We start from the raw sequence: 24,095 nt of genomic DNA on the forward strand, positions 1-24,095 counted from the left end.
GAAACAGTACATTAAAAGAAACTGAACACAAGATGACAATGTTGATGTCTTTAATGTAAATATTCTCAATTTTTTAAATATAAGCATTTTTAACTAACATAACACTGCACTTTTTTTAACATTACTCTAATCAACTTTATTTAAGATATCTATAAATTTATGCTTATAAGACTTATGAAATCGTTATTGTGACACTACCTATAAAATCTTATTGATAATTCCAGAAATATGTTTAAACAACTTAGTTAATATCAAACAATGTTTGAAAAGGTTAAAAAACACCTTCCAAGCATAACAATATAATTAATCCAAAAATAAAATTAAAAAAGGCAAAACCAAAGTCTCAACTCAAAGGGGTGATCCTTGTGGACCCCACAATTGGCCATAAATATTGACTCCTCCCCATGGCCTAGTTATGTGTTTTCTTGAACCAAGTCTTCCCATAACCTCAGAGTGTCGACATGGGTTGCCAAGAAGAGTTATTGATTGCAAAAGTGATTAACTTGTATGAACAAATTTCAAGCCTTGAAACTCTCAAACCTTGCAAAAATGTCGACATGCTTTTCACCGAACTTGTCCTCACATGCATGCCACCTAGCCCTATAGATGTCACTAAACTCCCAAACACTGTGCAAGAAAAAAGATCCCATCTTATAAGGCTATGTGGTGAAGCTGAAGGGTATTTGGAGAGACACTATTCAGCCATCTTAGGCTCATACCAAAACCCTCTTAATCATCTCCATATTTTCCCTTATTATTCAAACTACATCAAACTTGGTCACCTTGAGTTTTCTATCCTTAGCCAACACTGCACTCATGTCCCTAACAAAATTGCTTTTATTGGTTCGGGACCCCTCCCCCTTACTTCAATTGTCTTGGCATCAAACCACTTACCTTCAACCACTTTTCACAACTATGACATCGACCCTTTAGCCAATTCAAGTGCTATGCACTTGGTTTCATCTGATCCTGACTTGTCAAACCGCATGGTTTTTCACACCAATGACATATTGGATGTGTCAGACGATTTAAAAGACTATGAAATTGTTTACTTAGCTGCCCTGGTCGGTATGGACAAGGAGGAAAAAAATCGAATCATTGATCACTTGGGGAAGCACATGGCCCCAGGAGCACTTCTTATGTTAAGGAGTGCTCACGGGGCTCGTGCTTTTCTCTATCCAGTGGTTGAAGCTTCTGATCTTAGAGGCTTTGAGGTCCTCTCTGTATTCCATCCTACAGACGAGGTTATCAATTCAGTTGTCATATCGCGTAAGTATCCTATGCCTAAACACTCACATGATCACAGCCTTTGTTCAATGATCCTACCAAACAAGTGTTCTGAGATTCAAGTCTTCAATCCCCTTAGGGGACTCAACCATGGGAATATGATTGAGGAATTGACCATTGATGACCAACTCATGTAAACTATATTTCTCCAGCTGATTTGCTTTATATATCTACTACTTATTATATACTTAATTGACTAGTGTCTCTAGCACATGCTAGCTAGCTTGGCTGAAGATTGGATCATGTCATTACAATTTAGTTGTGATATATTTATTTGTATTTATGTCTCCGAGTGCTTTGTATCTCATGGAGCACAACATATGTGATTTTCATAATGTTGTTTTTAAATTTTCAATAAATACAAAGATTATTGTGTTTTAGATCGAGCTCCTTCAAGCAAGCCATATCGGCATGCACACTAGTATAGCTTGTGTGCAATTTGCTGTGTTCAATCTTGCCCATCCTTTGTTGTTGTAACAACTCAATTCAAATCAATTAAATTATATGATTTACATAGAAGGTCTTCATAGTTGCTTTTGACCGGAGGTCCAAAGTCTGACCTTCGGAAAACAAACTTAACTGCTAAATTGCAAACATTTGTATTGGTATATCTTGAAAAATTAAAGATGTTTTTTTGCTACACTTTGATTTGTTTGTTTTAACTTCATTAATGTCAATTTCAATCAATCAAAATAATTGAAATTCCCCCATTCTTGTCTATTCAATTTGGGGACATTGCCTATCAAATCAAAAACGTCTTTGTTGGCTTTGAAAGGATGCCTACTTATCTTCCTTTTTCACGATACGTAATTGATCTATCAATAATTGTAATTGGTTGTAAAATTTATGTGGATGGCAGTTTTTTTAGTTATCTTTGACTTTAGAGAATAATCAATAGAGGAAGCATTAAGGATATCTTAACTTTTCATCAAATAGCTAGGCGTATATATCTTCCACAATTAAGATGCCAATATTGCTATATTGAGGAAAGTTGATGAAGAATCTAAAAAATGTCAAATTTATATGGTGGAGAGATCTCATTATTTTTGTTGGGTTATAATCATGTACAGTTTATAATTTTTGAGTTTATAATCAGAAGACAATGATGAAAGATATTATTGGTGGCTACCCTTTCATCTATTTGGCCTATTAGTGCATTAATTCGTTGTAGTGTGCATACTCCAAAAATGGAATATATCTTGATATTTTCTCCCTCTTTCAAACAAAAGTCGAGTCAGATGGTACTGGGAACTGTTTTACACCAATGCTAGAATTTAAGAATGTACCCATTTTATACTCCTTTTTTCTCTTTCTCATATCAAAGATGTGAAAAGGTTTATGTTATGTGTTTTTGGTGAATGTTATCTCACATCAAAATCATGCATGATTTCGAACATTGTGTTATTTTTGTGTGTATTTTTTAAAAATGTGTAGATAAAGATAAACACATAAAGATTTCCAAATGTTATGAATATTACGTGGGAGTGTAGTTCATTTCTCTAAATTAAGGTTACGAATCTAGGAGTCAGGAGAATTTGTATCATCTTATATAGATCCACCCAACTTGACTTAAATTAGCAATGTTAGAAAAACTAGATCGGTCATTGAGCCGTTCAAGGCACCTAATAGAATATTCAAAGAATAAGATGTGCCAATAATGAAGAACAGAAAAGAACAAGATGGTAGTTTAAAATCATCTCTTGATAGGTCACTTTGGTTGCAAGGTTATCCTTTAACCTCAAGCCTCAAGGTAATCCGTTTGATACTTGAGCATCGAGAAAATGGGATGGCACTTGGGTGCCTTTGCCTTTGGTGTCTTTGGGTGCCTTTAGTGCATTTTAGAGGAGAGAGAGTGATAATTAAATGATTAAAATAAATTATTTAGATGAGAGAGAATGAATGATTTAGAGAGAGATAGAAATAAAGGCACCAAAGGCACTGAAGTGCTCCCCGAGAAAATGATAGTTTAAACATCTTTTTTTTTTTTTTACTTAATTGAAACTCTTAAATTGTCTCATTATTAATTACAATTATTATAAATTAAATTGAACAAAGTGTTTTAAACATTATTTCATTATAATGGATGATCATGAGGTTTTTGTTGTATTGGACTAAACACGAGAGTGTCTAGTCCAATAATCAAATTTCTATAGAAAGATTATTTTCATGAGCTATATTGTGATGTATCACAAATAAGATTTTGACAGTTTGAATTTAGAAAAATATATCTCATTAGATTCAACAATAGTATATAGTTAATTAATATTATTCTATAAATTGTGGATATATCGTAATAACATTTAAATATCTTCCAAAACTCAAAATCGTAAAGCTTGATTTGTTTCAATTTTCAAAATCTCTCTAATAATTTGTTCTCCAAATAGAATTCTTACATCAGGACTATTTAATTGGCTTGTTTTAGTTTTATATTATTTAGGTGGTATAATTTTCTCTAAATTTTAGTTTTAATATTCATGTATGTTTTTAAATTTAAATTTAGAAAAATTGGTATTAAGTTTTAAATAAGTCATTTAAATTTTTTTAAGTTTTCAATATGTCCTTTAAATTTTTTAAGTTTCAAATAGGTCCTTTAAGTTGTTAATTTAATGCATCTATTTGAAGTTTAAGTTTTTAAGTTTCAGATAGATTCTTAAAAGGGTAATAAGGACCTATTTAAAACTTGGGTGAATAGTGTTTTTCACCCCTGTAATATATGTCATTTCCAGTTTTCACCCTTATGAAATTTTTGAAATATCATTAATTGAAACTCTTAAATTGTCTCATTATTAATTACAATTATTATAAATTAAATTGAACAAAGTGATTTCATTAGCAGGGATGATCTTGGTTTTTTTTCTTCTTCTAAGAAATCTTGAGGTTTGTGTTGTATTGGACTAAACACGAGAATGTCTCCTCATAATCGTTTAAAATTGTTTTCTTCTTACATTTTGGCTGTAAAATAATTATTTGTTCATAATCAATGTTTTATATGTCTCCGTGAGCTTAACTCAGTTGATAAGGACAATGCATAATAAATGCATAATACATTTTGGTAAGGACAATGGAATAAAATTCTTTCGCTGAGACTATTTAATTTGGCTTGTTTTAGTTTTATATTATCTAGGTGGTATAATTTTCTCTAAATTTTAGTTTTATTATTCATCCAAAAATGTCTAGTGGTGCAACTTATTGCCCGCTTGTCTTCTATTCACGTGTAAAAAATTCTTGATATATAATTTTTTTTTTTAGATAAATTGGTATTAAGGAAAATTTTGTACAAATAAATGCCGACTATATTAATAGTCACCTTTGAAGTACTTATTTTGGCAAAATACCTCTTTTGATCCTTTAATTCTAACAAAAATATTTCTTCATAAAAAAAGTCTAACAAAAATACCTAGATAGTCCTTTAAATTTGTTAAGTTTCAAATAAGTCATTTAAATTTTTTTAACTTTCCAGTAGGTGCAAAACATTTACTGCATACAAGGTGGAGTACCCTATACTAACTGATAATGAAAAAAAGTATTTGCAACACAATTTATAGTTAATTTTGTATTTTACCTTATACTGCTAGTTACTAAGCACTATTTCTTCCTAATTGCAAACCTGCTTTAAGTTGTCTTTTTATAAAAAGAAAATAAGCTTAAATATACAAATGATCCTTGTACATACATGAGACGTTTTGGTTTTAATCACGGTAAAAAATATTTGTTTGGTTTTAATTTATGCAAATATAGAATCTTTTGTTATGGTTGTTGGTGTTTTGTTTCACTCACCGTAAAATCTATTTATATTGAAATTGGTCCCTATAGTATTCATTTTTGTCTTTATTTTAAGAGACTAAAATAAAAAAGTATACATATCGCAATGACTAAATCCAACATGAACCAATTTTACAAGGACTAAAACAAAAGAACAAAGACCAAAACAAATAAGGAGAATATTAACCAGTGCCCCCGGGGCATTGGTTAAGCAGCTAAAAGAGGTAAGATTTTATTAAAAAGTGGTATATAATTAGTTAGTCAAAAGTAACAGTTTATATTTCCAAGACAACTTTTCTACTTTTGTATTCCTTAACCAGTGCCCCGAGGACACTCGTTAACAAGACCCAACAAATAATTAGATATTGGCAAGAACTAAAACCAGACAGATATGTTTACATGAACTAAAACCAAAATGTTTGATATTCACGGTTGTCATTTGCATATTTAAGCAAAAAGTAACTAATCTTTAAATATAAGCACATATTAATTATTAAATGATTAGATACTTTTGTCAACCATATATATTTTTTTTTGTTTCAATAGTCTAGTGGATAGATCACACACTTTTAAAGTGTGGAGAAGTGGGGAATCCGGGGTTCGAACCCCGGCCCCTGCAAACATTGTCCCTGGTAGCTACCAACTGAGCTACACTTACGGGACTTTTTTTATTATGATTTAATTTTTAATAAAAAATTTTTTATTAAGAATTTTTTTATTATGATTTAATTCTTATACATTGTCGGTATAAAAGTTTTTATATTGTTGACCAATCATAATTATCATATAATTAAAAATATTTGACTTTTATTATAACCGCGATTAAAATCATGCACATAAATGATTGTGATGTGCTGACCAGTGTAAAATACTTTACGTCGAGAATGAAAGAAAATCTTAAATACTACTCCCTCCGTCCCAGAGTATCTGGTTCAATTTGGTTTTTTACACAGATTAAGAAAAATGTATAAATAAAGTGGAAAGTGGAATATATTGTATTGAGAATGATGAAAGTAATATTAATTAGAGTTATATTGTATTGAGAATGATGAAAGTTGTATTGAAAATTGAAATGGGTCAGTTATTTTGTGACACTTTTTTTTAGAAAATGAGTCAGATATTCCGGAACAGAGGGAGTACAAATTATTTTTTAAAAAATTATTTATACAAAAAATTACACCGAAACATAAAAAATTACACCGAAAAGTAAAAATGAAAATGGGGCACGGAAAATTGGAAATATAGAAAATAGAAATTATTGTTGTGGCCACGAAAAAAATTGGATAAGGCACCCTTGAAAAAAATCAGTTTCTTTCCCACCATACCGTACTATCCGAGCGAGAAATTCAAACGAAAACATCAACACTGCATGAATGAATGAATTTGGTATTGGTAATAATAATAATACAAAATCAGTTTCGTTGAGTAAATCAGCATTCATTCATCCATTCATCATGGCCATGGCCTTCAAAACAACACACTCTTATCTAACCACAACCAACTTCAACTTCAACTTCAACTTCAACTTCTTCTTCTCCTCCAATCTCAAACGACTCACCAAACCTTCTCGATTCTGTCATTCTCATTCAAAACGATTCGTTTCAACTCCGATGAGACGACTTGCTGTGAAAGCTTGCGCGATTAACGTTGAAGAAAAGAGCGTTGCTGCAAAATCACAAGAATGGGGAAAAGTTTCTGCAGTCTTGTTTGATATGGATGGTGTTCTCTGCAACAGTGAAGAACCTTCTAGAAGAGCTGGTGTTGATGTCTTCGCCGAGATCGGTGTTCATGTCACCGTCGACGATTTTGTTCCGTTCATGGGAACTGGTAGGTACACTTCATATTCAACACTTGTTCAAAGAAATTAATAATTACTTAGGTTCAGAGATATTAGTTAACACGAACCATTACATTAAATTAAATGTGCTAGCATTTACTAATATCATGAAACCAGATAAAAACGGTTATCATGTAGTAATTCTATTTCATTAAATGTGGTATAGTAGATGTAACAAGAAGTGTGAATGATTGTGTTGATCGATTTATCTGATCTTATCTACCGACATAAGTTTTGTAAGATTGTTTGGGAGAACTTCTGATTACAACTTATGACATTGTTCATAAGCTGTTTTCAGCTTAGTTTCATAAGTTCTTAAAGATAAATAATGAAAACAATTTATAGCTTATACAAAAACAATTTAGCTTTATTTTATCTTTTACTATAAGCTATAAGTAAGTTGTTTATCCAAACAGGATGGTCTTACTACTTTGTTTGCGTTTATCTAATTTTGTTATGTTTGAACTTACTTTTTTGAGCTTATCTACCGTCATAAACTCTTGTGATATTGTTTGGGATAGATTATGAAAACAGCTTATGACATGTCAATAAAATGTTTTCAGCTTATTTTCATAAGCTCTTCAGGATAGCTTATGAAAACAACTCATAGCTTATATGAAAACTATTTGTCTTTATTTTACCTTTTCTTATTGAAATATCTTATAGATAAGCACCTATGCTATCAACGCTCAATTAAGCTATATATTAATTTATTGAGTTGCTTATTTGATTATTAAGCTTATAATATTTCATTGCTTCATTTTAAACATGAAAGGAGAAGCTAACTTTTTGGGAGGTGTGGCCTCTGTTAAGGGAGTTGAAGGATTCAATACTGAAGCTGCAAAGAAGAGGTTCTTTGAAATATATCTGGACAAGGTATAAGGTGTATATTTCGCTTGATGCTACTTTTGATTTCTTTTACTCTATTTTGCCTAAATACTAAAGTGTTTTCATTTATTTCAGTATGCAAAGCCTGATTCTGGAATAGGATTTCCAGGTGCCCTTGAACTCATTTCTCAGGTATGTAAGATTTATCATGATCTGATTACCTTGCTGATTCATGGAGGGATTAATATAGTAATATAGGGGATGCTGGCATTTGAGTTTGACAGTGTAAAAGCAAAGGGCTTAAAGTCGCTGTTGCATCTAGTGCTGATCGTATAAAGGTTGATGCAAATCTAGCTGCCGCTGGTTTGCCATTGTCAATGTAAGTTAACATTCTGAGTGACTTGTTGAATGTGCCTGAAGATATGGACCTTTAATTGTTATTGATAATATGTACTATATATTATTGGCATTTTCTTCTGAAATTTTTTATGCAATTTCTTCATTTAATTATGACCACACCGAGACATTAAAACAAAATAATCCAAGACGAGTTGTAAGTCCGCTGCATATTATATACTAAACTGTTAGATGTTTATTTTAAATGAAGTGCAAACAGCACCTATTACATTTTATGCCTGGCTTCATAAGATTGACTTCAACTGTAATCTGTTGTCTATCAAGGTTGTTAAAATTTCGCAGTTGTATTTATTTATTTTTATCAGGTTCGATGCAATAGTTTCTGCAGATGCTTTTGAGAATTTGAAACCTGCTCCTGATATTTTCTTAGCTGCGTCAAGGATATTGAATGTCCCCCCCAGTGAGGTATATGATATAACGATACTAGACTGAGCATGTGAGAGGGCTAAGTTGTAATATTTAGGTGATTGACTTTGTAGAGTAGCAATGTTTTATTGTTGTTGGTTATTTAGGTTAACAACAACATGTAGATAATAATTGACAAGCATGCACGTAAAAAATTTCTTGAATGTTTGCTAGTGCTACTATGCAGAAAGTTGACTTGAATTTCTTTCATGTTAACCTAAAACCATTTCTGCTTCTCTAACTATATATGGCAATGCATCTGGATTATGTAATAACTTATGGGAGACTCCGAGTTTAATTCACCCAGTCCCATAAGTAACTTATCATGCCCACTTTGAATTTCTTATACAAAAGAACTGTTGCATTTCCACTTAAATGCACAAAGTGATCTCCTTATATGTTGTCCCAGTGTATTGTTATAGAAGATGCGCTAGCTGGAGTGCAAGCTGCCAAAGCTGCACAAATGAGGTAAGCACTGGTGAAAAATGGATTTATAATGGCTGCTTGAACTTACCAACCCTGACTAATTTCTAAACTCTAAAATGACTTTTTGTTTATGGACTATTGAGAATAGAAATAAAAAAATATGTATGCTTTCAATCTTATTATTTGCAGATGCATAGCTGTACGGACCACATTATCAGATGAAGCTTTGGAGTCTGCTGGCCCAACTTTTATCCGAGATGACATAGGAAGTGTTTCACTTGATGAAATTCTCAATGGTGACTCCGTTGGATATAGTATGTAGTCTTGGGAGTTTGTTGTAAATCTATCATTTTCTTTTAAATTTTCTTTGTTGTCTTTGATGTAAAATGTTAAACTATATTGTTGTTTAAATAAAAAACTATGAGCAATGGATACTCTGGGTATTACAAATCCTTCTCCCTTATTGCAATGTATGCCTTCTTACTTGATACTTCACATTATATTTTAGTTTCTTTAATAAAGTATACTCCCACTGGACTCACGTATAAGCAAAAAAAGTCATGTTTGGTGAACCCGAATATAAGGAAATTCCAACTAACTTCACGATATTGAATTCCAAAATTACCCTTCAATTAATGTTCTTATGAAACAAGTTTCCATAGTAAATTAAATCAAGCGAGATAGTTGTTTGGGGCATACAACTTTTTTATTACATCAAGAAAGTTATATGAGATTAACTAATATCATTAATTAGTGTGTATTTGGTTACTTTTGTTTATATTTGAGTCCAGAGGGAGTACCAGAATAGTTATTTACCTGACAATTGTTGTTTGATAATGCTCTAGAGTACATATATTATGTTGCATGAGGTCTTATCTAGAAATGCCATTGCAGAGAAGAAGATGCAGGGCTCCGAAACTCCAATTAATTTTGCTCAGTCTTCATCTGATGTGCTTGCGGGAGGAGTAGATGGAGTTGGAAGAACTACCAGTGTCACCGATGAGGAAATTCCCTCAACTGGAGGGTAAGACAGTTTTTTGTTGTCTACCTTTTTCTTTTCATTCTATCTTCTGAAATCTAAACATTTTCTTGAATTACGGGTTTTAAGGTAAGCAATCTTAGGATGATTGTCATTGCTTTTTAATCAACTATTTTGGTGTTGGCAATGCATACATAACTACTAGCAGATAATCGAAGCTTAGCTTGCAAAGTTACAACATTAGTTCAACTAACTTTTTTGAGGGTTTATGTTTAACTTGGTCCTCTTCTTTTAAATTATCATGCCAGAACTCATTGACCATTCAAAAGGAAAATGTTGCTAATAATGTGCCGGCATTTGGTGCATAATTAGAAAATTGAGTTCACTTTTCCCTTGAATGTAATAACAGGGATTGGTTAAGACAATTTGGAGTTTAGTCCCTGAACTGAACTGGGATTGGCTTTTAATATATATTTTTCACATTTTAAAAAAGAGATAATATTACGAAATATATAAAAGTCTAAGGTTCAATATTTGGGAAGGAGGAAACAAGTTGTCATGAAATAGTAGTGTTATGCAGTGCTCTCACCACCCTTATTTGATAGGGAAATTACACACACCTCCACTCAGTTCTGTATAAATGGCACACACACCCCTCCTTTACTTTTACATATCAGGTGATATGTGTATAACAGAGGGGAACTCAATATCTGTGTCACTGCCATTTAAACACACCTCATATGAGTGCAATTCCTCCTTTTTAATTTTGAGTTGAATTTAAAAAAAAAAAAAAAATTATATATCACATGCAATATGAAAGAGTGTAAAATATGCTTGGAAGCGATTATTTTATATAAATATTATTTATATAATTATAAAGTTAATATTGTATTTTCATTTTTTATGTTGTTAAAAAAGTGATTAATGAACTACCTATTGGAGAATTCCCATACAAGCTATTTTGACGTTAGTCATGTTATAACAAGTTGATGCCATTCTCCTATTTGATGAATAATTGCTTTTCCATGTATGTAATTTTGTACCATGAAAATATTTATCATTTCAATATTTGGTCCATGCAACATGCAGAGTTTTTGTTGATTTACTATTGTGAGGGTGCAGAAATAATTTGTGGGCAGGTTGCAGGGTTCACGGCGAGATATACTGCGATATGGAAGTCTTGGGATTGCTATCTCTTGCCTTGCCTTTACCGTAAATAACTGGAAGGTACAATAATATTGTAAGAATATGCTGCAAATTATATGTTCTACATCTCTATATTGAACCTTAATTTAATTTTTTTATAAAGAAAGTCGGTCATGTTTAACGAGCTAACTACTATACTACAGGCAATGCAATATACTTCCCCCCAAGCTATTTGGAATCTGTTGTTCGGTGTCACCCAGCCACCCATGGAGTATAAAGCAGGTAACAAACCAATGATGTGCTGGGAAATCAGTCTTCCCTGCTGTTATATACTTCCTGCATTTATCTACTTTCCTATCTTATGGCTGTTTTCTGTTGATGGTGCTATGTATAATTATTAATCTTAAAAGGACTGCTCAATCCAAAACTTTAGCATGTTAGATAACTTTATGGTCATGACAAAAAAAGTCATTCAGAGAACTTAATCTGCTAGGTAGCACAGATGAAACTTTTTTTATACTATAATTAGTGCATAAGTTGAGACTCTTGGGTTATTTTCATCAATAATTTGGGGTCATGCTTAGAGATGAAATAAGAGTCAGAGTATTTTCCTTTTATTCTCAGGTAACTCAAGATCTGATAGGATCCCGCAATTTGTGAACTACATAGCTGATCTGGAGAGCAGGTACTTAGTACTTTGATACATTTCTTTCTTTATAATATTTAACTGTTTTATCGATGTTCTCCAATGATATAGCAAAAAGGGAGTATTTTCTGTTTGAGAGTGTGAAATTATATGTATTACCTCCTCTCTGGAGAGAGAAACAATTGTAGCTTGTAAGCAAGTTGTAATTTGTTATTAAAATACTATGGTAAAATCCTTTTCACTGTTAAGGGAAAATGCTCAGCTTGTTCCGGAATTTCCGTCTAAACTTGATTGGCTTAATACAGCTCCGCTTCAGTTTCGCAGGGTACTTTTATTCTTGCATTCTGTTTTAATTTTAATCTGATGAAAACATCTGTGCTCATTAGATTTGTATTTCTTTTAATTTGGCAGGATCTGAAAGGAAAAGTTGTTCTGCTCGATTTCTGGACTTATTGTTGTATAAACTGTATGCACGTGTTGCCAGACCTAGATGCTTTGGAGAAAAAATACAAAGATATGCCGGTAATTTCATCTATGAATATTTTGATTATCAAATGTAGCTTGATGTGTGGATCTGCTTTATAAAATGTTGTCATACCTATCAGATGGTACTTTAGTGCATGAACGTCAAATTTTTGTATATTTGTCTTGTTTATTGAATATTCTTCTGTATGAAAAATAATTTAGTTGTCCAGATAACATTTGTGACATAAGTAATGGGTTTATATCATATCCCCCAGCAAAAAGGATTAAAAAATATATTTTGATGTAAGTTTTGTTTCTACAGTTCATTGTTGTTGGTGTTCATTCTGCAAAGTTCGATAATGAAAAAGACTCTGAAGCCATCCGCAATGCGGTTCTACGCTATGACATTACTCACCCAGTAAGCTCAAAGCTACAACTCAACCAATATTTTAAATTGGATTTTTTTTTTTTCTGGAATTTTTTTACATTTGTAAGTATTTTCAATTTTCCTTCTCTTCGATTATTGACGAGCACATACACTTTTGGTCAGATGGTTTAGGATAGGACAGTTATTTTATTCTGTAGTTAGGCTTGGAGGACAATTATATATATATGGTTACACTGAGACAGTTATTTTATCAGGTAGCTAGGATAAGAAGACAGTTATGCATGTTTTATATTTTAATTTCTAAATGTATGGGTGTCAGTTATTTTTATTAGTAGGCAGTTTTATGAGTTATGATTGTATGTTTGAGAGAGAACTCTCTGTTAGGGCATAGGCCTGTGACTTGTGTTGCTGAACTCTAAATCTGGTTTAATCCACACCTGCTATCAATGAAACTATCTTATTTATCTGCACAATCTCTCATGGTATAATAGTTATGGAATTTTGTTTGTATGATTGTGTTCTTTACTTTGATTTTTAAATTTATTGACGGTTTAGGGCTCTTGAACCCTTGCTTAATAAACTCTGCTTGATCAGATCTCTTATGCATCCTTTGTAGGTTGTCAATGATGGAGACATGTACTTTTGGCGGAAATTAGGCATAAATTCATGGCCAACGTTTGCTATCATTGGCCCCAATGGTAAGCTCCTTGCCCAACTTGCTGGAGAAGGTCACAAGAAGGTACTGATGACAACCTCTAGTATCATCTGCATGTTTCTTATTTTAAAAATCATTGTGATATTATAAAATTAATTCAAGACTATTCTGGGATTATATGCATTAATTGTCATGTATATTATAGCATTTACACTGTGTTTATATTTTTTTCTAAAAATTTAAAACCAACACTGAGGCATTAGAGATACGGTGTGGATGAAAAGGAACATGCTCCATAGCCATATGATGAAAATTTCCCATTCTCCTAAAAGTGAGCAAGGTTTATGCGCCTACAAAACTGTCTTTGGGAGTGATAATTTTGGGCACATGAAATCATCTTCAACAGAATAATACCCACTACCATATTTGAATTTGTGTTGGACCTAACTCAAAGTTTTCAGGCATATCACATTCAGTTCATTGTGGGTCTCTCAAAACCCCCTCATGCTCAAAACTTTTTATCTGGAGCATGACCTGAGTGGGTGCCCAACAGATCTTTGATAGGCTCATGTCTGGCACATTTCTTATTCACGAAGATATATAAAAGGACTAAACTATATTCATGTGATTATGGTTATTCATGTTTTGATTTTTGTCAACTTAGAAAATAGTTGTTCTTCTTAGAATGTATTTGACAAGTGCATAATAAATATATTTTCAATTTTTGTTGCTTCATTTTTTCTATCTAATTTGATTATAATTTGATTTTTGAATGATGCCCAATTATGTTTTTTGATGCATGTAACCATAATTGATGCCCAATTATGCCATATTCATTGTAGCCATAAATTAGTGTGGTGATTAAATTTAAAACAAGACTTTTATTGTTCCTGTTTTTATAAGGATCTTGATGATTTCGTGGCGGCAGCACTTCAATTTTATGGAAAACAGAACATGCTGGACAATACACCGATTACATTAAATTTAGAGAAAGATAATGATCCTCGCCTATTGACATCACCGTTGAAGTTTCCTGGAAAGCTAGCTATTGATGTCCTCAATAATAGGCTTTTTATTTCTGATAGCAATCACAACCGTATAGTGAGTGTTCTCTCTCTCTCTCTCTCTCTCTCTCTCTCTCTCTCTCTCTCTCATCATGATCATGAGCACATGGTGCATAACTGTACAGGTTTTACCTAATACAATAATGAATTAATTAGGTTATGAAATTTCTAGATTACATCTCATTTTAACTATGTGGAACATGAATGCTGGAATCATTGACCAATAACCAAAATATTCTTATCTGAATTAGATGACTCAAAGAACTCTACCAGCACAAACAATTAATCCTAATCCATAATGGGAAATGAAATCCTGACAGAACTATTAACAATTGATACAATATTCCAAGAGCTGATAAACTAAACACAACTTTCCCGAATTGCTGACAATTCAAACTTGAATTCCCAAACAAAACCAATTTAAATCTAAAGCTCTAAATCCCAAGTTGCCATGTATTATAGTTCTAATTTCATTCACCACACTTCATTTTGACAATACATGCATAATTTATTTCCTTTTGATTGTAAAAGTAAGTTGCATTTGTTTACGCTGGCCATGTTTGGTATTCAGGTGGTCACCAACCTTGATGGGAATTTTATTTTACAAATTGGGAGCAGTGGGGAGGAAGGTTTGCAAGATGGTTCCTTTGATGAAGCCACCTTTAATCGCCCTCAGGTACAACATAAATAAGATCGCGTTTGAGCTTCCAGTGTACTTCGTTTGTGCCTAATTGTGGCATTCATCATATGAGGATTGCAATCACTTTAACACACTCTATACTTATTTGTGGTTCTTGGTTCTCCAGGGCCTTGCTTATAATGCAAAGAAAAATATCCTTTATGTTGCAGACACCGAAAACCATGCTTTGAGGTACAGGACAGCTTCAATCAGTAGTCTGATTTTCATTGTTGTGATCTATGTGACAGCATAAATGTTTCATTGGTAGGTTTAATTAATCATGGAAAATTTTGCAAGTTCCACATCAACTAGAGCTATGAGCTAGTAGTGCTTAGAGTTTGGACCTTTAAATCTCAGTTTTGTGGGGATGCGTTAGGCCCTAAATCCATATTCTAAGATAAAACAGTTAAGTTTCCTTTTACGTGAACTGTATGCTTTGTCCTGTGAGGCTTCAGGATTTAGTTGGTCCATTCCAACTTCGCATTGGCCTTGGGTCTGGAAGACTTATAGCAGAAGAAATGGAAAAGGGTTGGGTAGAGGGGCAAAAATGGGAATAAGATTTAGAGATCCCACACATTTTTTCATTATAGGGAAAAAAAAACTAGTAAATTAGTGGCGGAGGAGGGGTAAGTTTTTTTGACATTTTATTAGTTGTGGACAAGGAGCTTTGCTCTGGGGTATTACATATTCCATCTTTTGTAATACATTTTCTTTCTTCAATAATACACCATTTTTGAGTTCCTTATTTTTCTGATCTCTGACATGTTTGTTTCAGAATAAAAATTACTAATTGCCATGTGCTTACATCCGTAGAAAGTCAAAAAAATCCTGCTTGATTTGATAAAAGCAGAATTTTGGTGCAGTAGTCATTAACTATGTGACAAGCTGTTCTACATATGAGAAATGGATCAAATCATCAACCTATTTATTTATGTTCTGAAGGGAAATTGATTTTGCTAATGAGAAAGTGCGTACTCTTGCTGGAAATGGGACCAAGGGCTCTGATTATATTGGAGGACGAAAAGGAGACACTCAGGTAATTAAATTAATTTGTAAGTTTTGAGGATGAGTGACATTCGTATACTATATAGCTACAATCTAAGATGGGCCACAATTTTTTTTAATCATGGTCTTTTACATCATATATGATCTCGTTAGGCTCCTTAATGGACCACAAAGTTAAACTCCTCGATTTTCTCCCTTTTTCAGCTCCTTAATTCACCTTGGGATGTCTGTTTTCATCCATCCAAAGAAAATATTTATATTGCCATGGCTGGCCAACATCAGATTTGGGAGCACAATATATTGAGTGGAGTTACAAGAGCATTTAGTGGTGATGGCTATGAAAGAAATTTAAACGGATCAAGGTATCACTTCAAGCGACGATACGCCCAACTGTTGTCAAACTTCATTTACATTTCAAGTGTTCTTTTGTGGAGTGTATTCAGTGACCTTTGACGACCGTGTTGCTCAGGATATATCTTACTATTTTACAATCCTTATGTATATCTATAATGCTATATCATTATCAACACTGACAGATTTGAAATTGAACTCAAAGTATTCAAACCGATGAAAATGCTAGGAATACACTCTCTTTGATGTATTCTTGAATGCATTCTTTATTATTATTATTATTATTATTATTATTATTATTATTATTATTATTATTATTATTATTATTATTATTATTATTATTATTATTATTATTATTATTATTATTATTATTATTATTATTATTATTATTATTATTATTATTATTATTATTATTATTATTATTATTATTATTATTATTATTATTATTATTATTATTATTATTATTATTATTATTATTATTATTATTATTATTATTATTATTATTATTATTATTATTATTATTATTATTATTATTATTATTATTATTATTATTATTATTATTATTATTATTATTATTTCTTTACAAGTCAGCTCATTTTTTTGAAAAGAGATCAGTTAAAAAATAAACAATTCATAGACTGTTTTCAAGAGTATGTCAAACAAGCATGTCACCGGTATTCCTTTTTTCACATTCAATTTTATCATGTATTGTCTTTTACTGCTTCTCTTATGCTTCCATGTTTATCTCTGCTCTTGGCTACAGATACTGATTCAACATTTTTCACTGTGATTGTATGATCTTTATTTTAAACATTCCTTATTTTATAGAGGTATCTGGAATGAATCTGAGAGATTGTGTCATGGTTATCAATGCTGACAATGTCATAATTTACTTGCTCTTGAATTTCATTTGATTGTTCTCTAATATGTTGGGGATGTTGGCTTGGCATACTTCTTTTCTTGATGCACTTTCAGTAACTATAGATTTTGAAACTCTCGCTCTAAGGAATTTCTGTTGCTGATCTTAAATATGGCAGTTAATAATGTGATTTAAATAGTTCACCTTTTCTCTAAATTTCTAAGAAAAATAAAAATGTTGAGTTTAAGCATTACATTTTGAAGTAATAAGATACAAATGTGTTTATTTGTGTTTGGTTGCATTATGGTTTGGAAATAACAAGTCCAGTTTACTCCATGTGTTATATTTGTTGACTTTTTAACTAGAATATCTGAAAAACTTCTGATTATTTATTTTTATCATTTTTTATTTGAGATAGTTCTACAAGCACATCCTTTGCACAACCTTCTGGTCTTTCACTGTCTCAAGGTAATACATGGTGATACTTCTCTTGAACTTTGATTTAAATCAATTTCCATTCAAACTGATAAATGTTTCACATGATTTTGCATGATAAGATCTAATGGAGATATACGTCGCTGATAGTGAGAGTAGTTCAATTCGAGCTGTTGATCTGAAAACTGGAGGATCTCGTTTGCTAGCTGGTGGTGATTCCATCTTCTCGGATAATTTGTTTAAGGTAGTTTTAATACTATTTGGGAAGCCTTTTTATGCATTTTTTTGCTTCATCTTGTAGTACTATTTTTCTTCTAATAATTAAATTTCGTTATCATTGTCAACAAGAAAACCGTTTGGTACAAGATGGGCTCTATAGCTCAATTTGTACCAATTACGTCTTGTTATGTATTAGGTCCAAATTAAATCTCTCTTAAAGGATTGAGTTTTCTTTGGTCTCCATCTACCAATAACTATTGACCATCCTCTATTTGGTCAACCCTCCTTAACTGTGCTTTTATAGGTCTTATCCATGCATGCCATAACCACTTAAGAGGGGATTCAATCATCTTTTTCACAATTGGGGGTTACCCCATTTTTCTCTCTAATAACCAATTTTATCTTGTGTAACTACTCATGAATCATTAAGAATTTGTCATATATTTATAACCCTTCTCTTTAGAACTCCTTTTTCCTGATAATGTAACTCTGCTCTCAAACTTCTGCAGTTTGGTGATCAAGATGGAATAGGCTCTGAAGTACTTCTTCAACATCCACTAGGGGTTGTGTGTGGAAAGGATGGCATAATCTATATCACGGATAGCTACAATCACAAGGTAGACAATTCAGACTAAATCACTTTTGGAATCATTATAGCCTTTGCATCTTGTGTATCATTAGAGAGAACATCAATTGATTGTGTGTAGCACGCATACAACCTTACTACTTAAAAGGGGAATTATTTGTTATAATAATCTATATGTTCCTTTTGTCTTTATGTCATTTTCCAACCTGTCATTGTTGAAGTTTCTGAAAATTCTCTCCTCATTCTTATTTATGTATGGTTCTTGTGACATTAAGATTGACTGATCAACGTGTCAGTTTCTGTTCGGACTCAATATTAAAGGTTTAAACTTTTGTATGTATCAGATACTATAGTTAATTTGCCTTTCAAAAAAACAGGGAAATGCTAAAGAGTGCCCCCGGGCACTCTTTAAGGACCTTAAATGGTAAGTTTTTTTATGAAAATTTGTGTATTCAATTCATTGGTAATTGAAGTATTCGACTTTTTTAAAGAATAATTTTTTAATATCTTGCCCCGGGGGCACTCATTAGCAAGACCAAAAAAAAAAAAAAAGATGTAGCAGTTACCCTTTTCTGTGAAATCTTGCAAAGAACATAATTCTTTTCCCATTTACTTGGTTAGGACTTGTACTGGAAATTTTATTTTTTGCAGTTAGGTTTCGTCTTCAAACTTGTCTAATGAATGTTTGGATGCATGCATGATACGACCAACTTAGAAAGTAACAAGTTAATTGGACAGCCAGGCCTTAGCTCCAATATTTGCAGTAACTGAGTTTCCTAGTCTTCTTCTCATTTTTGATAATATATTTCAGATCAAGAAGTTAGATCCGACCAGTAAAAGAGTTAGCACTGTTGCAGGAACAGGAAAAGCTGGTTTTGGGGATGGAAATTCCGTAACAGCTCAGGTTGGTCGCCTCTTGCCAAAATCATCTCCACATTGTAAATGTAGGAATTTAAGTTTATATAATCTTTGGAAATGTTGAATCATCTATTCAAGACACTCTGTTGTTGATTCCATTTCACTTTCACATTAGTGCTGTAAGTGTGGAACTATCATTTATTTTAAAGGTAGAACAATATTTATGGGATACTTTTGGTGTTACAAGTTATAGTCCATAGGTTTGCATGGGCACAGGCTGATGAAGCGTTTTAAATGGAAATTCTCTAAAACGGCTTTAAAATTTTCTCTGTTTTGAATATCAGGTGTACCTCTCTTGTTATCCTTCTTCAAGTTGTTTCATGACCATAGGAATGTGCAAGAGAAGCACTACAGATGCATTCATGTTGTATAACTATAGTTATGTTGATTTGGTTTACTTGCTTTTTTTTGTTCCATTTCCTATTGCTTCCTTCTAGAATATTTCCCCCCTAAAAGGTGGAAGTGGCGAAAGCTATGCTTTTTAAGATTGTAAATCTGACCCAGTCTTATTTCTTGTTCTTATATTCTGGACACCCATTATTTATTTGATAGAAAGCATTCACACATTTGCATGCTACTGTTTTCTCACACATTTGAAGAAATGTTTCGTATGCTCTTAATTTAAATGCTCATGCAAATTAATATCAACATAACCAAGTAAAACAAATGAAGTCTTGCTTACCTAATTGCCACAGATATATGTTAACATATTTATCAATGTTTTTGCAGCTTTCTGAACCATCTGGAATTGTTGAAGGGAGCAACGGTAATGCTTTTTGCTTCAATCTATTTCATTATTTTTAAAATGTTTTCATACTACGTCGATCTTGATGAATTTAAGAAAGGATCACATACATATAATACTTGTGTGCTCCGCACACATATGTAGATTGCGTGTCTGTTGTGTGTGTTGATACATATAAACACTCACACATGCAGGCACACATTATAGGCAGACAAATAGACACAAGTAGGTATGTGTGTGCGCGCGCGCACACAAGAAGCATATCAAATGAGAGCACCATATTATTATAACGTTTCTTTTACAGTTCATATTATTATGATGCACTTGTTAGAATATAAGAAAATATCTTAACTTTTGTAATATTCATGTATGTATGGTCAAGAATATAGCTCAAAATCATGACTTTAAAATAATCATCTGACTTATAAGTAACTTTTGATCTTGATCATCCATGCAAAACCAAATTGTCAAGATATTCTCTTCTTACGTCTCACAAGATAATCCATTCATCAAACTTGTTTCCTCTAGAATGCCCGTGGCATACATTCTCTGAGAAATGACAATGCCATCCTTGGATTGACCTCTATCCCCAATGACTACGAAGCCTGCCAATATCTTTTGTTTGAAAGTGGTGACAAAGATGTGCTTTATCCCTTTAGAACTACTTGTGATGTAAAAATTGGAAGCAAAACCTGGAACCTTATCCAGAAACACAATTTTTTAATCAAATTCAGTAGCAAGATTGAAAACCCTTAGATTACAGAATTTTTCTTACTCGAGTAAACATATTCCTTAATAAACTATTCTAACAAGATTGCTGAGACCCTAAAACTAGACCACAAATCAAATTACTCAACAATAAACCCTGACACCCCGTTAGAATCCTACAACTTACACACATCAACTGCAACTGATAAAAGAAAATGATAAGAACACGTTCTCTTCTATTGGTTGAAATTTATATGGGTCATACTAAATTTATGTGGGACCCATATAATTTAGTGAGACTCATTTGAATTTCAACCAACAAGGATGAGTGTGTTTGAAAGAGTATGTTGCTAGCGCTCTTCTTGATATAATTGTCATCACAATCTACCTTTTGTCTTACAAGAATACATCTTATACATAGAATTTAGGGATGTTTATTCCTTGATCCAATTATTTGGTCTAAAATGAAATAAATTTGAAGTAAGCTCAGTCTTAGTATTATTGTTTATTCTTTTTACAGGGAGATTATTCATAGCAGATACAAACAACAGCCTAATTCGATATTTAGATTTGAACACGAATGAATTTGAACTTCGTACCTTGGAGCTTAAAGGATTTCAGCCTCCTAAACCAAAATCAAGATCTTTCAAACGTCTTCGGAGACGGCCAACAGCTGACACAATACCAATTACCGTTGACACCATTTCATCAGAGGAAGGAAACTTATCTATTGATATATCATTACCAAATGAGTATCATTTCTCTAAGGTTCTCATCATTGTCCTCTCTTTCAAGCGCTCACTGTAATTTAATTATTTACATACACATGAGACTATTTCATCGACTGCCACCCTTATTCCCTTAAAATTCCTTGCAGGAGGCTCGCAGTAGATTCAGTGTTGATATTGAACCTGAAGACGCTGTGAATATCAATCCTCTAGATGGACTGCTTAGTCCAGAAGGATCTGCAACACTTCACTTTAAGAGATACTCTAACTCTGCTTCAATGGGAAGAATTAGTTGCAAGGTACGCCACATTATGGAACACAAGACTTGGGTGAATTCTGAACGAAAATAGTCTGCTCCTTCAATGAAAACAAACAAGGACGTTTTAATCAATGTCAAAATATTGATAGCTGCTTTATCCTTTGTTAATTCTGATATAGGAAGTGACCCCATTCTAGTGAATTTACTCTATTTTGCCATAATTTGACATTCATGTCATATAGGCGGTAAAAAATCCAACAAGAATCATTGAAAAAGTAAACAATGTTTTCGCTCTTTGCTCTTTGCAGATTTACTATTGCAAGGAAGATGAGGTTTGTTTATACAAATCCTTGCTGTTTGAGGTCCCCTTCCGAGAGGGAGTTTTTGACACTGCAAAAGCAGACGTCACTCTTGCCCATTTTGTGAAGCCCAAAAGTCCGACCAACAGCTTACTGCAACCTATTTCCCCGTAGCACGTTAAACCAGGTTTATTAGCACTCTTGGCAAATCTTTGTTTGCAATATATTTTAACATTCGAAAGCTTCATGATCTTTTTTTCTCATATAATCCATCATACTCCCTCCGTTTCTTTTTTCTAAAATAAATCATCACACTACCTCCGTTTCAAAATGAGTGTACTTTAGCAAAAAAAATATTGTTTCAAAATGAATGTAATTCTCACTTTTCAGTGTGGTATTAATTATATTTTTCCAGTAATACCCCTAATTATTACTATGCATATGCACACTACTTTCAAAACATCATATTCTACTTTAATTAATAATGATAGAAAATGTACCAATAGTTAACAAAACTATTTTAGTAAAGGGTCGTGTCTTTGGACAACATCTCTCAAAAAAAAAATGTCTATGGACAACATTATTGCATTTCTTACTCCGGCCACATTTATAAACAACTATTTCTTTTTCAGGTTCATTACATAACTAATGTATCTGGATTATATTATAGTTAAGATACACCAATTGTTCAATGATTCTAAAAAAGAAATATTTGCTTATAAATGTGACGAGCTGAAAAAGAAATGCTATCTGCTTATAAATGTGACAAATTGGAGTATGTGTATAGAACCCTTAAACAACACTCACTTTGAAACAGAACGAGTAATAATTAACACATGTCAAGGTTTTTGTCAGACCTTCCTCTCTGCTGTGAAGACAATTTTTCTTCATTGTGTAATCATGTTAAATAATTTATTTCTATTGCCAAATAGATGTAATCATTATTATCATGATTGTTTTAAGCAAGGAACGGATTGGCTATCAAGTCAGACACTCATGCACAATTGCGTTTTCACCTTGTTATGATTGTCAATAATTGGACTTTTTATTTTTATTTTTATAAACAATACTAAATGGTTGAAATGTATTCTGGAAACATGATCAACTATATTTTGTGTTTTGTCAATTATTTATATATTTTTCAGGCATTTTTTGCTCTTTTTATATTCTGGTTGAAGTATTTGTTCCTATGAAACTTTTGTATCAAATAGCATTGGTGAAACTGGCAAAGCAACTCGGATGGAACAAGCTTGTTTGGTGGCTCAAGGATGATATTAAAGATAAGGCAGCTGAATGCATTTTCCAAACTAAGTCAGGCTAATAAATGTCTAGTATCAGTGCAACTGCAAGTGGGTTTATTATATTCTAAAAAGCTTGCTCATCTTCTCTATTGAGTATTGTGGATAAATCTCACAATGACACATTTTTGCTGGATTTATTGGTGAATGGTCAGCTGAATCAGATTTTCAGATAAAATACATCACAATAATACATATTACATAGTTGCTTGTAAAATATATTGTTCATAGAATAAAATATATTGTTGTAAAGAAAGAAAAAAAAATATTGATCGATATTTTTGTATCAAATGAATATTCTATAAAATTTATTGTTGATCCAAACGTTTCACTACAAGAATTTGTACAAATTATCAAAGTAATTGGATTGAAATTTTAAAGATAATTTTTGTTTAAAAAAGTATTGTGAATTTTAAAAGACTTTAAAAGATTTTAATGACTTTTTAAAAATCTATCAAGATTTATAATTTGGATTTCAAATGATTCATATTATAAGATTTTAAAGGTTGGGTAATTATTACTTGGTCAAAAATAACATTTTATATTTGTAAGACAAAATTTCTATTTGTAGAATTTTTAATCAGCACCCTCAACCTAACCCTAAGGGCACTGGTTAGCAAGACTCTTTTTTTGCAAGAGGGAGGGCAAAATCTCAAAAGAAATAAGAAGTAATAGAAATCTAATGTTTTCATGCTAAAATT

The 24,095-nt window shown here is 32.2% G+C and overlaps 2 protein-coding genes across 2 annotated transcripts; both read left to right on the plus strand.

Annotated features, from left to right (window-relative positions):
* Positions 1-415: 415 nt before the first annotated feature.
* Positions 416-1,806, plus strand: LOC146911304 (nicotianamine synthase-like). Its single transcript, XM_085723911.1, has one exon. It carries the CDS (start codon positions 462-464, stop codon positions 1,422-1,424), a length of 963 nt encoding a protein of 320 aa, XP_085580037.1. The 5' UTR covers positions 416-461; the 3' UTR covers positions 1,425-1,806.
* A 4,574-nt stretch (positions 1,807-6,380) lies between these two features.
* LOC146911305 (haloacid dehalogenase-like hydrolase family protein) lies at positions 6,381-23,718 on the plus strand. The gene is made up of 29 exons (XM_085723912.1): positions 6,381-6,876; positions 7,662-7,762; positions 7,850-7,906; positions 7,999-8,093; positions 8,437-8,536; positions 8,946-9,004; positions 9,152-9,276; positions 9,857-9,986; positions 11,081-11,168; positions 11,291-11,369; positions 11,712-11,772; positions 11,983-12,058; positions 12,145-12,255; positions 12,521-12,616; positions 13,203-13,325; positions 14,145-14,342; positions 14,877-14,981; positions 15,112-15,176; positions 15,927-16,020; positions 16,194-16,351; positions 17,618-17,667; positions 17,757-17,878; positions 18,363-18,470; positions 19,251-19,343; positions 20,087-20,123; positions 21,331-21,578; positions 21,688-21,837; positions 22,106-22,283; positions 23,308-23,718. The coding sequence occupies exons 1-28, from the start codon at positions 6,423-6,425 to the stop codon at positions 22,268-22,270; spliced, it is 3,348 nt and encodes a 1,115-aa protein (XP_085580038.1). The 5' UTR covers positions 6,381-6,422; the 3' UTR covers positions 22,271-22,283; positions 23,308-23,718.
* Positions 23,719-24,095: the final 377 nt, after the last annotated feature.

Source organism: Medicago sativa, chromosome 7 (assembly GCF_051527215.1).
Source record: "Medicago sativa cultivar Bolivia chromosome 7, Bolivia_mono, whole genome shotgun sequence".
NCBI classification, from domain to species: domain Eukaryota; kingdom Viridiplantae; phylum Streptophyta; class Magnoliopsida; order Fabales; family Fabaceae; genus Medicago; species Medicago sativa.